The sequence below is a fragment of the Crocuta crocuta genome, unplaced genomic scaffold (assembly GCF_008692635.1).
Source record: "Crocuta crocuta isolate KB4526 unplaced genomic scaffold, BGI_CrCroc_1.0 scaffold431, whole genome shotgun sequence".
In the NCBI taxonomy this organism is placed as follows: domain Eukaryota; kingdom Metazoa; phylum Chordata; class Mammalia; order Carnivora; family Hyaenidae; genus Crocuta; species Crocuta crocuta.
In genome coordinates this window covers 2810745-2826657 of record NW_027528859.1, presented here as the reverse complement: position 1 = coordinate 2826657, position 15913 = coordinate 2810745, and the positions used below count along the sequence as shown (strand labels likewise).

The following is a 15913-nucleotide window of genomic DNA, read 5'->3' as shown; positions in this document are numbered from 1 at the left end:
TTCAAGCTCTGTGCAAGCTGCAGTCCCCTCTGGGACTTGGAAGGGGAAGCCAGTCTTCCTCTACCTGCTTTTGTTTTCTCTTTCACCTGATCCTTGGCAGAGATGACCCAATGCTGGGCAAAGCTCTGTGCCCTGACCTGACCTTTGACTCTTCCCAGGGAAATCTCCCCTGAGGCTTCTGACCCTCAGATGGGCAAACCCGTGTACAGATGGGCAAACTTAACTACCTTCTGGAGGTCAGTGTTCTCTAGCCCATGTGCCTGCTGCCCTGCAGGGATTGAGAGGCACAGATGTCTGGGGCCTGTTGATGCTGCCCCTGCCAGTGACTTTGGCTCCTACAAGGGTCTACGCCCCCTCTCAGCTGACTTGCGAGTTATCTATCCCTCCTAAGAGTCCCCTCTTCCTCAGGGTTTAGCCTAAGATCACCCATCATCCCAATAACCACATATAGCATCCGTCAGGAGCTCTTAGCACCCACAGGACCGTGTTTTAGGAAAGGCACTTTCCTGAGAGGTGCTGACATTGTGCTGTGCTGGCTTCCTGGGAAAGACAGACAAAGGCAGATCTGCCCTGGACATAGATCCAGAGGACCACTCCCTGTGGCCTGTGGCAGGAAGAAAGATGTGTCTGTAACCTGCCGGTTTCTGCCACCCTCAAAATGATTGGGGTCACTAACTCAGCATTGGTGTCTCTCTGAAGTCCCCTGTCCCCTTCTTGAAAGTTCAGCCAGCCAAAGCCAGTGAACCTGTGTGTTCATTCACCCTGGGTGAGTGGAGAGGAACCTAGATTAGCACCAGTGTAAACCCAGTCCTTGGGTCGAGTGGCCGAGAAACCAGAGCCATTAGCATTTCCTGTAGTCAGGGCACCCGGGTTCCCAAGGGGCCACCTTAGTCCACGGGCACCTGATTGACGAGATTGAAAGACCCACGTCTGGAGGGGCAGTCTAGGCCCTGCAGTCCTCCTTGTGGGTAGTAGGTCTGCAGTGGGGATTGGATGAGAAATGACTAGAAAGCGCTGCACATGTGGAGGCCCTGAGGAATGGCAGGTGTCATTGAGACCTGTTGCATTTCTGTGGTGCTTGTCCTGTGGACAGTGCATTCAGGGATTTTTATGCCAAAGCTAAGGTCTGTGCTCACCCACCCTGGTCCTCCCCGCTGAGATAGCTTGTTCTGGGGTCTCAGCTTCTTCCTCCCACACTTAACCCCCAGGGACCATGGACCTTGGCATGACACACATGTGGGTCAGGGAGTCTCAGCTCTGCTTTGTATAGTGACTTCTCTAAGCACCCTTCTCCCATCCCTGACAAGGGGGTTATTGTAACTGCCTCATAGGATGATGGGTTGCTGAAGGAGCAAATCCTGAATGCCCAGCACTGGCCTGGCTTTCTCAGGCTGATCATGTCCCTTCTGGTCCTCAGTTTCCCCATGTGGAAATGGCTCTTGCCTACTACCCACACTTGGTTTGCAACCAGAGCAGAAGCAGATCCTGATTTCTTGTCTAGGGACCATGGTGCCTACTGACAGCAGATGCCCAGGCAACATCTGTGGGGAGTCTGGCACAGCCTCGGGGTTGTCTGGAATGGGGTGGGCCTGGGTTCTCACCAATATCGAGGTCTCTCTGAAGACTCCCTTCTGTGCCAGAGATACTCTGGGGGAGGGGAGGGGTCTGAGGGGTTAGTGTTTCCTCTGCTTGTGCCCCAGGGAAAAGGAAATAATCAAGAAGAAGAAAGCTGAAGAAAGTGAGAGCATCAGGGCAGCCAGAGAGGTCCGGGGCCTCATGGACACCATGGGTGAGTCTCTGTTCAGCTATGAGGGCAGGCCCTGCTTTCTCCCCTTGGCTCCTCCCTTGAGCCTGCTCCCCTGGGCCTTCTCCTCAGTACAGTGAGCTGGGGAGGGAGCAGGGGGCTTGGCACAGTCCGCATTTCCTGTTGAAGTAAAGGATATTTTTTGCTTTATTGAAATTTCACAAGAGGATTTCAGTCTGCATTGTCTTCCTTCATACTATGGAGGAAGGTTCTTTTCCTTTATGATAAAAAAATAATAATACACATTTACTGTAAGTAATCTCTGCACCCAACATGGGGTTCGAACTTCTAACCCTGAGATTGGGAGTCACATATGCTACCTACCACTGAGCCAGCCAGGCTCACTGTGGAAAAACAAAGGAAGGAGATAGGCAGAGAGTAAAAACTCTCCCTTCACAATAGCACCGCTTCTCCTCCCAAGAATGTTCCCCACCATGAAATCACAGGATGTCCCAGTCCTCACACAGATTCAGGGGACGGCAGAGCACAGGGTGGGAATGCAGACTCTAGAGCAGACAGCTCATGTCCAGACCCCTGCTCAGCCACTGACTCTGCTTGTTCTTTAACCCCCATGCCTGAGTGTCCTCACTTATAAAATGGGGCTGATAAAATAGAAGCTGCCTCTTGGCCTCTTCAGGAGTGGTAAACAAATTAGAACGATGCCTGGTGCGTGGTAAGTGCTATATAAGTGTTGATTATTCTTGTTTGTATATGTATTTACTTCTATTAACTTTTTTAGAAGAAACGTAAATGGTCCCATTCTATACCTACCATTTGGAAACTTTTTCTGGCATTTAACGGTGTATGTGAGGCCTTATAGCACTTACAGATCACCTTTGTCTTTTCTCTTTTTCCTTAAGCCTCTGACACTGTGGCCTGGTTTTGGGGTCCATCTCCTGGACGAAGTCACTTTCTGCCTTGCTGCCTTTCCTTGGATGCCCTCCCCTTACTTTGGAGCTCTGAGGGCGGCCTCATTACCTCTCTTGTTCTCCCCCAGTTCCCGAGAGGATCAGTACAACCAGCCTGGGTGGAGGAGACTCCAGGAGGCGGGGCTATGAGAGTGCCCTGGGGAGTTTTAAGGAGGAAATTGCTCAGATTGGGATGGTAAGAGTCCTCCTCTCTCCCCCTAATGCTCCCGGGGCCATTCTCAGGGCAGGCCTGTCACCGCACCACCCTCCCTTCCCGCCCAGCTCAGAGGCCCTGAGTGGCTCACCAGGGTGCAGAGGAAATCAGAGTAGCCAGCTGCATTTGAGTGGCTCATTGTGAGTGCTCTTTATGCACTCGGGTAGCATTGTTACTCCCACTCTACAGGGGAGGCTCACAAAGTCGTGCCTAATTTGGCACATAAGGGGCCAGGCGGGAACTGGGCTCCAGGGCTGATGCCAAAGCCCAGCCCGTGATCTCCTGCTCTCCCTGCTCAGTCCTACTAATGAGGGACCAAGGGGCCTGGCCCTCCGGCTTCCCACCCCTCGTGCTACCTGGCCATTTGGTACCACCCTCACTTGGCTCCCTGTTCCTCTACAGAGACATTCCATCTCTAACCACACTGGTTCCCAGAATATTCCCTAAATGAGACCCTTCTGGGTCCTCTCTGAGCCTTGGACTGCACTCACCACTCTCCCCTCAAGTCTTCTCTGACTCCTGTCATTCCCCTGGATTTGTGCAGCTGGCTCTGTACCCAAAACACCAAGAAGCTCCCCAAGCCGGTCATCGCTTTACTCATCTGTCCCAACTGTATGTGAGCCCTACTTTTGTCCATGACTCTGTGGGTTTGGTCATACATCATAACTGAGCCTCAGTTTCCTCATCTGAAGTAAACTTGGAATCTTTCCACTGGCCGCTTCTTTAGTGAATATTTGAGCCCCATCCACAGGCCATGCCTGATGTCAGTACCTACTTCATAGGCTGTGGTGACGACCAAGCGAGGACAAGGGCTTAGCCTAGAGCGGAGCACCCAGCACACGGCACGTGCCCAGATAAATGGTGCCTGCCCTCATGCTCTGGCTATGAACTAATAGTAAGTCCTAGCTCCTTAGGTCTAGGTAATGATCATTAGTTTTGAGGCAGGACCACAGCTAGCACTTTGCCACCACAGGGCGGCAAATGGGGGGACGGGACGGGCTCCCCCTGCCCCGGGGATGTCAAGACCACAGCCATTGCCCTACTGGCCTATTGTAGGAAACAGAACCTCTCATCTTAGAGGCAGGAGCACTTCTTTTAAAAAAGCTGGATGAATCTGATGAGGACATCGACCAACTTTTCAAAAAGGTGGAAAGCGACATCAACCTCAAAGACTACACCATCCAAGTAGGGCTTCCCTTGTGGCCGGGCCTGCCCCACGGGGTCCCACTCCTTACCTCCCTGCCATCTGTCCTCCCAGCCTGACCCCACCTTCTCGGCATAGACCCTGACGGAGCTGTGGGATCAGGTGGCGGGGAAGTTCCAGTTCCAGAAGCAGGGGATTAAGGAGCTGGATGAGGCACTGACCTCGACCGAGTTCTCCCGGGCAGATAAAGTGAGTTGGCCTATGAATGGGCTCTTGGTGATTTTCACCTGTGGGATTTGTGAGGCACCATCTGTTTGCTTTCAGGTCTCTAGGAAAAAGAGTCACTAACAATGGCACTTTGTTATTTCTAGCTCAAAAGCGTGTTGAAGAAATATGTGGAAATCATAGAGAAAACTTCCTATCTCATGCAGTCCGAGGTGTACAGGCTGATAAGTAAGGAAGCCATGGTGAGTGAGTGGTTTTCATGTGCAGGGGATCAGCCCACAGAAGGGGCGGGGCCTGAGGGTGCCCCAGAGCCTGGTATCTCAGGACCGATGAGCTTCTCACGTGTCATGTTTCCAAGTAACTTGGAATCAGAGTTTTTGTTAAGTATTTTCCATAGAAATCTTTCTGAAGTACGTGTCTTCCGTCCCTGCTGTCTTAATCCCAATTACCTAACGCAGCAGCACTGGCTTCAGCACCGATGGTTTTACGAGCGCCTACCGGGCCGTGTCTCAGCCACCGTGTGCAATGCAGTAGGTGCTAGGTGGTGGAGCTGTCCTGGCCTCAGAGTGGGACCCCAGCCTGCTCCGTTTGTTTTCCTAGTGGTGCTTGTCTGCCTTCCTGCTGGCTGTCAGTGTCTAGTGCCAAACCATGCCTGCCTTCCACCTCTGTCCCCACTGTTTGCCTGTCCACACCCCACCCTCACCCAGCGGCTCTCTTTGGGGGTAGAAAACAACAAATTCAAGGTTGTTCATAATGCTTCCAAAGTTAGAGTGAAGCCTGACTCCTCTGGCATCTGAAAAGATGCTTATGTATGTACGTATGTATGTATGTATGTATTTTCTTCAAGTGTAATTAACATACAGTGTTAGTTTCAGATGCACAGTACAGTGATTCAACAGTTCTATACATTACTCAGTGCTCCTCATGACAAGTGTACCCTTCATCCCCTTTACCTGTTTCACCTATCCTCCTGCCCTCCTCCCCTCTGTCATCCATCAGTTCTCTGCGGTCAAGAGTCTAGTTTTTTGTTTGTCTTTTTTTTTCTTTATTTGTCTCTTAAGTTCAGCAGATGAGTGAAATCATGATATTTGTCTTTCTTTAACTTCTTTCACTTAGCATTATACCCTCTAAGTCCATCCATGTTGTTGCTTCCTTTGGCTACTCAGAAGCACATTTTGCTTGTATGGGCTTCCAGGGCCTGTGCAGAAAGCCGGGCTTGTGGGGGCTTCCAGGCAGTACATGGGGTGAAAGGAACCCAGCACTCAGAATCACAGATGGGATCCACTTTGGGTCTGCACCCAGGAGTCCTGGACGAAGCACAGACAGGGAGTGAGCACTGACCTCCCTCTCCACCGCCCAGACACACAAGCTCCCAAAATAACTCCTCTCCTGCCCTTGGAAATCCTTGCCCATAAAATGATACCTGTTGTGGGGAAGGGGTGATAAAAGAGGGCTCAGCAGTGGCCGCTGTCGTCTGAAACAAGAGATCCTAACTTTTATCCATTTGATCCTGTAGGGGGGGTCAGAGCAGTATCCCGGGGCTATTTCATTGTCTGACGTCCATATGCTTGTTTTACTCATTACAACAGCAGGCGCTTGCTACTTACTCTATGTGCATTTATCTCATTTAATTTCACAAAATCCCTATGCTGCCAGTAGCATTCTCTTCACCTTATGGCTACAGAATCAGAGGTTTAGGAAATATCTGCCAGTCCGCACCCCTACCCCTACCCCACCAGCTAGGAAGGAGAGCCGGCAATAAATCTCAGGTTCTAGTGAAAATTGTTACTGGAAATTCTACCCACTGAGCTTGGCAGGTTCTCACCCTTACTCCAGGGCAGTGCCCAGAGAGCTTTGGGGGAATTCTGGAGTCATTTGGCTGTTCCACTCCCTGTGGGCATGGGAGAGACCGCTCTCATTGCACAGGGCAGGCTACTAAAAGCAGAACAGGACCACACGATGAAGAATTGTCCCCACTGCCATGCCAAGGATGCCCGGGTGAGGGTCAATGGGAGGACTGCAGAAGAATGTTCTAGCCCTGGTCTCATTTGGTAGTTGGGTCTTCATTCTCGTCACAATCATATGTGACTGACTGGTCCCTGATGTCGTGAGCACTCTGCTTTTGGAACAAATTCCATTAAAGAAAAGAAAACACAACAGTCAGACACTAAGAGCCCACTGGAGTATTTATCTCCAGTGAGCTAAAATCAGCTTTTTTTTTTTTTAAATTTTCAACGTTTTATTTATTTCTGAGAGAGAGATAGAGACAGCGTGAACAGGGAGGGTCAGAGAGAGAGGGAGACACAGAATCGGAAGCAGGCTCCAGGCTCTGAGCTGTCACCACAGAGCCCGATGTGGGGCTCAAACCCATGAGCTGTGAGATCATGACCTGAGCCGAAGTCGGACGCTCAACCGACTGAGCCACCCAGGCGCCCCTAAAATCAGCTTCTTTAACAAACAATCTATTATGGTCTTGGGGCTACCACCGCCCTACCCAGCCCCACTGAGCCCCAGGGCCTCTGCCTGCACCTCACCAGGCCCCTCTACGGGCTCTCTCTGTCCCCCTCCAACTGAGCCTTGCTCTGACCTCAGAGAGCCCCCACCCCGTGTAGAGCCTGCCCACCTGTACCACAGGTCATAAACCAGGCCCTCCTGGGCAACCGGAGGGCCATCGCCCAGCTGTCCGTCAACCTGATGGAGGCCATGCTGCAGCAGGAGCTTGAGGGCCATCGCCGCTGGCAGAGCCTAGTGGACACCTGGAAGGCTCTCAAGAAGCAGGCCCTGGTGCAGAGTTTCAGGTCTGTGGCCGCCCACATTGCCCACAGCTCTTCCCCCAGCCCACCTGGGAGGCCGCCGCCACAAGCCGGTGGTCCTCACCCTCCCTTTTTGTCCTTACCCCAAACGCTCCTGTTCTTCCGGGGGGGGGGGGTAAAAATGTGTGTGTGCTCTTCTCTTTTTTAAAAGTTGAAGATACAAGTATAAAAAAGAAATTAAAAATCACCACTAATTCCTCACCACAGTGAGAAGCACAGCTGATATTTTGGTGTTATTTCCTCCCAGGCTTTTTTAGATCCACTTTCTGTCTTATTTTCTTCAAAAAATGTTATCACATAAGCGTTTTCTAAATTATCACAGTACAGACTGTTTGAAAACACCCGTCTGATTATCTGCCCAATTTCCGCTCTACTGTTACTCAGAACCCTGTGTTACTGGGCCAAGAAGAATGGCAGTCCATCGGGCTTTGGTCCCCACGGGAGCAGGGGTGAAGAGAGGGCTCATCTCCCTGCTTCCTCTGCCTTCCTCTGCCAGGTGGCACTTCTGTTAATACCAACACAAGGATCCTGCAGCTTTGGGCCAACAAGCAAGGTTTTCTTTTGCTTGTTGGGTCAAGACATCTGAGGACGCTGAATAATGTCTGTCTGTCTGAGCTGTGGGTCTGGGGATGGGAGGCCCGTCTGTATACCTGGATTTCCAGGTGGAGAACACCGCAGTCTGATACCAGGGATGAAAGAAAAGCATGCTGAGACCTGGCTCCACCTGTACTTCCCTTGTGACCTTGATCAAGCACTTGAACATTTCGGAGCCTTTCTCTCCTTATGCAAAGCAGGCACAATGATGGGCCAGTGATATGGTTTCAGTAACGATCAAAAAGATGCTCTATGGAAAGTGACTGGTCTGGGTCAGGGCCTGGAGGTTGTTACATATGTCAGTAATCATCCACAGTGATGGCAGAAGCTGGCATCTACTGGCCATTTCCCATGAGCCAGGCATGGTGCTGGGGGCTTTGCTTGCAATATCTTAATCAGTCCTACTGTGCAAAGTACTCTCATTAGCTCCATTACAGAAAAGGAAGCAGATTCAGAGCAGGGAATGACTTGCCCAAGGTCACAGAGCTGGCAGGACCCACACCCGGATCTGTGCCCACTGGTCCCATGCTTTTAGCTCCAGAGCCTTGCTGGTGGCTCCCTGGTTCTTCAGTCCTCCCCTTTCACCATTGCCCCAGAGACCTACAATGGGGAGGAGGGGCTTAGATTCCGAATGTTCTAACCATGGGCCTCATCCCCTCTTTCCCATCCACCCACCCTGCCCTCTTCTCCATGGTGCCAATGTGTCTGGACACCCAGTGAGTTCATGGCCAGTGAGAGGATCCGGACTCCTCCAGCCGTGAAGAAGGAGATAGAGAGCTTGCTGAAGAACCAGAAAGCCATGCAGCAGAAGCGGCTGGAGCATCTCAGCACCATCTGGTACAATAGGAGGGGGTCTCTGGGGAGGGGTGCTTTTGGGGGGCCCGTGGGAGAGACAGTCACAGTCCTCAGCATTGACCCTTTTCCTGGGGCATCCTCCAGGCCTGGCCACCTCCTTGTGCTCTGGTCCTGCGTTGGCTGGCTGGGCCTTTGTTCTGGGGTGTTCCAGTGGTGACAAAGAATATGACACATTTGCTGGGGAAAGTTTAGTGTGACTGCCAAAAAAAGTGGAAGGAGGCAATGGCAAAGGGGGTAAGGGGTTTGTGGGGGAGGAGGGGCCAGGTTAAGGGGTTGGACTTTTTCTAAGAGCTGGTGGGGAGCAGAGCATCTCCAACAGCCCCGCGGTTTGGGGGTGAGTTGGCGGGTCTGAGGCTGGAGCCTGGAGGTCAGTGATGAGGCTGCTGCCATCAGACAGGGAACCTGTTAGAGGCTATGGATGCTTCCTCAGATCTGGGTCCACCCAGCTCTGATCCCTAATAAGCTGTGTGGTGAGGGGCACAGTGAATGTTCTAGACCCACCACCGGGGGATCCTATAGCATCCACCCTCAGTAGCAGAGGAGCCTGCGTTGTTCTGCAAGTAGGGACACTTCTCGTGCTTAACTGCTCCTCCTTTTCCTGTGAAACTTGGTCCCTCCTACCCCTAACCCGGGTAACCCCGGGTTACCCTCTTGTCTCCCCACCCCAGAACTGAAGTTCTCCTGGGGTATCAATGACAATTAGAACCTCATACAGTCTCCCCCAGGGCAGACACATTTTCATGCAGGTGTAAAATTTACAAGGTGAATAAAAATCTCAATGTAAATTACTTTTCTTATTTCCTGTAACTCCATATTAATTTAAAATTTTTTTAATTTATTTATTTGAGAGAGAGAGAGGCAGAGAGAATGAACAAGGGGGGAGCAGAGAGAGGGAGAGAGAAAGAATCCCCAGCAGGCTCAGCACCATCATTGCAAAGCCCGACACAGGACTCTAACTCACGAGCCGTGAGATCATGACCTGAGCCAAAACCAAGAGTCAGATGCTTAACTGACTGAGCCACCAGGTGCCCCATATTTATTTCTGACTCTATATTTATTTCTGACTGTAAGTCCCTGAACTGGGCAAAACTCAGTTTTTTGGGGTCCTGTCCATTGAGGGGAAACTGCGAAACCCCATCCAACGCAGGGCTGGTGATAGAGTCTGTTCCTCTGTGTTTGATCCACCCACGTGCCCGAGAGCAGCTGCTGCCCCTTGCAGACGACAGGATGCGGGAATCTTGAGGAGGCTGCTCCGAGCCCATGTGCCCTCGTGCTCAGGAAGTGTTTCCCTCCGGGGACCTGGGTCTCCGGAGCTGCCCCCACAGTCTTCCACCAGGAAGCAGGACCCGGGCTGCTGCTGCCAGGCCCCCGCCATCCTCTCTGTCCACCCCTGCCTCCAGCCCCCTTCTGTTGGGTGAGGAGACAACCCGGGTCTCCAGCTCTCAGCTGCCAGCCCATCCCCCCTGCAGGGCTCTCGGCCCACTCCAGCTCAGGCTTCCCCCACCAGTGCTCTAGGCTCTCCCCAGAACTTAGTCTTCGAGAACAACATCCAGAAAGATCTCTAGGCTGCTGTCTTTTCTGCACCACCACATCTCTGACACAGACTGTGAACGTGGTGGGGGCAGGCTCCCTGCCTGAGTGGACGGGAGAGATAGGGCCAAAGACACAGAGAAAGATGTATTCCCTGGTGCTCTGGCCACCACTGGGAAACACTAGAATGGCAGTGTCTGCGGGCAGAGCCTGGAGCTGGTGTGTGACTCGACCTGAACTGAGGAAGTTGGGGGCCACTCTGAAATCAGAGGCAAGAGCGAGCATATACAGGACCCAGCAGCTCCTTCACAGTGGGAGTATAGAAAGGGGTGAAGCCAGCACACAATTTGTGTCTGGAGGTGTGTACTACAAACTCAGGCTTGAAGGTATAACTTAAAGTTGCAAAACCTTGATCACAGAATTCCTGTGAGTGTCTAGAGAGAAGGTTGGGCTTTGTGGTTTGTTTGTGCAAGGAGGTCTTGATAGCACCCACAAGGCACACTGTGTAGATACCCACCTATGCCTTGCTCACCTGTCAAGCAGCCGGGGAGACTTCTAATCAAGCCCAGGGCACTGCCTCATAGGGGATTCCACACCCCATCCTGACCCATAGCTCCAGGCCTTACTTCTGAACCCCCAGGGCCCCAGACCTGGTGGGAATCTTCCCTTCTCTGCATGCCCAGAACCTCTGCAGCCTTGTGGGCAGTGGTGGCTCAGGGCTGGGGAGTCTTGATAAGATTCCGGGGGCTCCTAAGAGAGAGTTTTCCAACGCCCTGGGAGAATTTCCATTGATAACTCTGATGCATTCCCATTAACTAGACACCAGGCTTATTCAGATTATACCAGATTTTCTACCATTGTCCCTTTTCTATTCCAGGACCCAGCATATGATACTGCATTTAGTATAATGTTTAGATTTGAGATTATGCTGTGTACACTCTTGTAACTATCTTTTGCTCTTTACTGTCCCACCATAAATAAGTAGGGTGCCCAGGACCATCCTGGTTACATGTCTTGTCCTGGTATAATCATTAATAGAATCCCTCTCTTCATCGTCAAAAACGTCCTGGTTTGGACAATAAATTATATGGTTCTCCTAGCCATACACATCTTTCCATACCGTTAATCACCACCCAAAATTTAGCGGCTTAAAGCAACCTGCGTTTCTTATTTCTCACTATTCTGTGGGCTGTTTCCTACAGGGTGTTTCCCTGGTCTGTGCTGGCTTGGCTGGGGCTGGATGGCCTAGAGTGGCCTCACTCCTGTCTCTGGAGCCTGGGCTGGGACAGCTGGGGTTCTTTCCATTTGCTCTTTCAATCTCCAGGAGGCTAATCCCAGCTGGTAGGCTGGTGCTGGTGGCAGAGCTGCTTGTAACAGGAGAGGGCAAGGGAAATACGTAAGCCTTTCCAACTTTGCCTCCACTTGTTTGGTAATGTCTCATTGGCCAAAGCAAATCACGTGGCCCAGCCCAGCCCCAGGGGTGGAGAAGTAGACTGATGCGAGGAGCTAATGATATTGTCTATCTTTTAATCTTCCACACTATTTTTTTTCTTTGAGAGAGCAAAGGCAAGCAAGCCAGAGGGGAGGGGCAGATAGGGGGTATTGGGGAGGGGGCAGAGAGGAAGAGAGAATCCCAAATGGGCTCCACACTGACAGTGCAGGGCTAGATCTCATCCTTCCAGAGATCATGACCTGAGCAGAAATCAAGAGGCAGAGGCTTAACTGAGTGAGCCTCCCAGGTACCCCTGACACAATATTTTTAAAAAATATATTTATTTATTTTGGGGAGAGCACAAGTGGGAGAGAGGCAGAGAGAGGGGGACAGAGGACCCCAAGCAGGCTCTGTGCTGGCTGACAGGCTGACTGCACAGAGCCTCATGTGGGGTTAAACTCCTGAACCCTGAGATCATGACCTGAGCGGAAGCTGGCCACTCAACTGACTGAGCCAACCAGGAGTGCCCCTGCTACACTATTTTTAATGACTTCAGAAGAAAATTCACTGTACTTTATTTAGACAGATCCCTATTGTTAGATATGAAATTTGTTTATGATTTTTTGAGTGCTTATAAACAGTACTGTTAAGCGACTCTTTTTTTAAATATAATTTATTGTCAAATTGGCTTCCACACAACACCCAGTACTCATCCCAACAAGTGCTCTCCTCAATGCCCGTCACCCACTTTCCCCCTCCCCCATCCCCCCATCAATCCTCAGTTTGTTCTCTGTATTTAAGAGCCTCTTATGTTTTGCCTCCCTCCCTGTTAAGTGACTCTCTTAATGCATAAACTTTGTATACATTTTATATCATTATCTTGGATTCTATTCCTAGAAGTAGACTTCCTTTCTTTGTCAAATGATGTGAACTATTTGGGTTTTTTCCCCATTAGGAAAATTCAGTTTGATTCTCTAAATAACAGACTTCTTGATATCAAAAGACCTTTCATGAATTATATTTTTGTCATCAGGAATCCCCAGTAAGTCAATTGTTTCTTCAGTATTTATAGAGATACTCCTCTGGGGCTGCATTCCTTGAAGATGCTACCAATTCTGGTAAGTGAACATTTTATCCAACCGTGGCTTATTTGTCGTATCTTCCTTCCCCAGTGACCTTCTGCCCCCCAATTACAACAAAGCTCAGCTGACTGAATGGCTTTCTTCTCTCAACTCCCAAAATAAGCACATCGGTGAGTGAGGTTTGTGGGATTCCACTTGGGTCTCTTCAGAACTCTGTTTAAGTAGGAGCCATTCATTTATGTGAGAGTCTATCATGAACTTGGGAGTGGGGGCAAGTCCCCCTGGAGGAGGGAGGGAATGTAGATAGAAGAGTGAGTTCTGAGGGTTCACAGAGAATCTCTGAAACCTTGCCTCGTAGAGCTCTCTTCCTCCCTCCCACAGCTTCCTGGTCACTGCCCTGCTGGCAGCCACACCAGCCGCACACTCTCACTCCTGAACCCTGACCCCAGCAAGGAGCCAGAGGAATGGCTCCAGTGACCTCCTGTGAGGACAGCTTGGGGGTCAGGTCCTGAGCATGTGAGATGCCAAACATGTGTCCCTGCAGTCAGAGAGATGTGGGTTTTACCCCCAGCTCTGTGTTGTCCCAGCTCTGTGACCCTGGGGGAGTCATGGCCTTTCTTGGCCTCAAACTGCTCCTATATAACGGGGATCTCGAGAGGAATGATAAAGGTACCTACCTTGTAGAGCTGATGTGAGAATTACATCCTACTGTCCAGTTGTAGTTCAGTGCCTGGCTTACATGGAGAGTGTTCAGTAATAAATGGTAATGTTTAAAAATGCTCTGTATCAAAGGCTTCAAACTCCTACCCATGGGTCCCTGCTTGTTTGTAAATAAGTGTCACTGGAACACAGCTGTGCTCATTTGTATACATATTGTCGCTTCTGCTCTACAATAGCAGAAACAAGTATTTGCAACAGAGACTTTATGGCTGGCAAAGGTGGCAGCATCTACTATCTAGCTCTTTATAGAAGAAGTTTGCCAAGCCTTGCTCTAGAAGATATATGATATTTCCCTCTCCTTTGGGGCTGATAGCAGTTGGTAAGGTCGGTGGTGTCATTGTCCCCCTGTGACAGAGAAAGACTCAGAGAGGTGAAGAATCCTGCCCACAGACAAACAGCTGATGAAGTGTCACAACTGCACTTGACCTGGGTACTTTGGTTAATAGTATCCCCCACCGCTCCCAGGGCTCCCAGATTTAGAATTGCAAAGGTATACTTACAATACCAAGGGTAAGTGCCCCAAGACCCTAGATAATAGCAATGGCTGCCATTTATCAGGCACCTCCTACGGATGGGCATGGTTCCAGGCCCTGGTAACAGATGGGGTAGATCACCCCTTGGGTGTTTCCAGTCCAGAGCAGAGGTCAGGCCATGCAGGATGTTACAGCAGAGAGCAGACAAGTGGCCAGCGTGTTTCTGGGGTCACAGCTTGGTAACAGCTTCATCCAGTCAAGAACTGCAAGGCAAGTTAGAGTCAGCCAAGCGCAGGGGTGGGAACAGCTTTCCAAGAAGGAAGAATAGCACACATGAGGAGGCTCAGGGGCAAGGCAGAGCTGGGGCTTTGGGGGAAAGGAGAACACGGCAGATGAGGCTGGAACAGGCCAAGGGGCCAGACTGTGCTGGCCATGTGATCATGTGGGGGAGGCTGGGCTTCATCCTGAGGGAGTGGGAACCCAGGGCAGCCTTCTGAGCTGGAGATGATGAGGTGAGAGTGGGAAGAGGTCAGAGCGGTACAGGAGTGGAAGCACAGATCACGGTGGAGATGTGCCGGCCTAGGAAGCCGCCATGCGGATGCAGGAAGCAGCTTCACAGCCTCTCCTCACAGCTCCACTGCATGTCTGCCCTCCCTGGTGTCCTAGCTTCCACTCACCCCATCCTTTCCTCAGCCCTTGTCAAAAACCGACCACCACAGCATCTTTGTGCTGTTTCTTTCTAGAACTGCCAGGAACATTAAACATCAGCTGCTCATCTTAGACACCAAGAGTCATGCTGAGTTGATTGTAAGGTGGGAAACAGTAGACGGGGAGGAGAGAAAGTCAATCAGTCAGCACCTGAGTGTTCTGCTAGTCTATTCACTTCTTAAGGAATTAACCACAGACATGATCTGTAAACTCTCATTAGTTTGTACCCTTGTTATTGTTTCATGATTTGGTACAGGCATCTGAAAAGGATTTCATTAGCCTTGAAATGGAGTCAGGATGGTTTCAGAACAGATAAAGACGACTCCTCATTTGAGGTCCTTATCTTGGGCTGTCTGGGACTTTGTGAGGAAGGAGATTCCAGCCTCCGGGCCAGTAATCTCACCTCCGTTATCTTCGATAAACGGAGATGCTGCCTCCCTTGCAAAGGGGAAACTCTAATCTCCCCTCTTTCTTCGGGAAGAGAAGCTGACATGTTTTGTTTTTGCCGGTGGAGATGCCTACCACATGGGCTTCATGATGCGGATCCGCCTGCAGTATGAGAACACCTGGCAGGAGTGCCTGGCCCAGGTGCAGGAGTGCAAGGTGGGTGCCCTTCCTGGCCCGTCCCTGCCCCTCTCCAGCCCGAATCCCCTGCTTCTCTTCCTCACATGCTGCAGGTCCTCAGTGGCCTCTGGGCGTCCCCCTTCCCGGACTCCCCCACCCCCAGTTATTCCCACCCATCGCTCAAGGTATAGCCCAGCATGACCTCCTCCAGGAAGACTTCCCTGACCCCACGGATGAGGTTGTACACTCTCTGATCATGCTAGACTTCAACCTTGACCATCTGTACAATTTACAGCACTTGATATTATTTATTCAGTAGAGGTCGTATGGGGGTGGTTATTTCCAGGGCTTCACTAGTATAAGTAGCGCCACCACTGCTGTCACGCCCAGCCCTTACGCCCACACTGCCTGCCTCTGTTAGAGGGTGAGATGGTGAGTTCACTCACAAACCACGTCGATTACAATGCCTGATTTTCTGGGGTGCAAGGAGATGCTTTGTCAAAATGCCCCCTCCCTGCGTCCTGGCTCCCACAAGCTCCTGCTACTCTACTCCTTATGAGTCTGTAGGGCTTTTGTTCTACCACCAAGACTCAGAGGTGAGCAGAATTCACAGGGGGCAGAGTGCCTTACGGTGCCGTGCGGGGCCCAGTGCTGCATCCCCATGGGCCACGCCACCTGTTCGCACATGCTCACATTGAATCCTACAAGGTTCTGCAGGGTGGCTGTCCCCAGCCCTATCTGGAGATGAGACCAAGTTTGCAAAGGGCCCAGGGGCTGCCCATTGCTCTGTGGCCTTAGGGGCAGCCGCATGCCTCTCAGTCAGCTTTTTCAGGGCGCCAAACCTCAG

The 15913-nt window shown here is 51.1% G+C and overlaps 1 protein-coding gene across 4 annotated transcripts in view; it reads left to right on the top strand.

Annotated features, from left to right (window-relative positions):
- CCDC180 (coiled-coil domain containing 180) overlaps positions 1–15913 on the top strand; it is a 58061-nt gene that overhangs the window by 3330 nt on the left and 38818 nt on the right. For all 4 annotated transcript variants that reach the window (XM_077756142.1, XM_077756141.1, XM_077756139.1 and 1 more), the window contains exons 5-13: positions 1701–1789; positions 2802–2908; positions 3983–4111; positions 4209–4319; positions 4442–4537; positions 6930–7093; positions 8420–8539; positions 12692–12771; positions 15017–15105. In XM_077756142.1, the coding sequence (XP_077612268.1) occupies positions 1701–1789; positions 2802–2908; positions 3983–4111; positions 4209–4319; positions 4442–4537; positions 6930–7093; positions 8420–8539; positions 12692–12771; positions 15017–15105 (985 nt within the window). The remainder of the gene's footprint in view (positions 1–1700; positions 1790–2801; positions 2909–3982; positions 4112–4208; positions 4320–4441; positions 4538–6929; positions 7094–8419; positions 8540–12691; positions 12772–15016; positions 15106–15913) is intronic.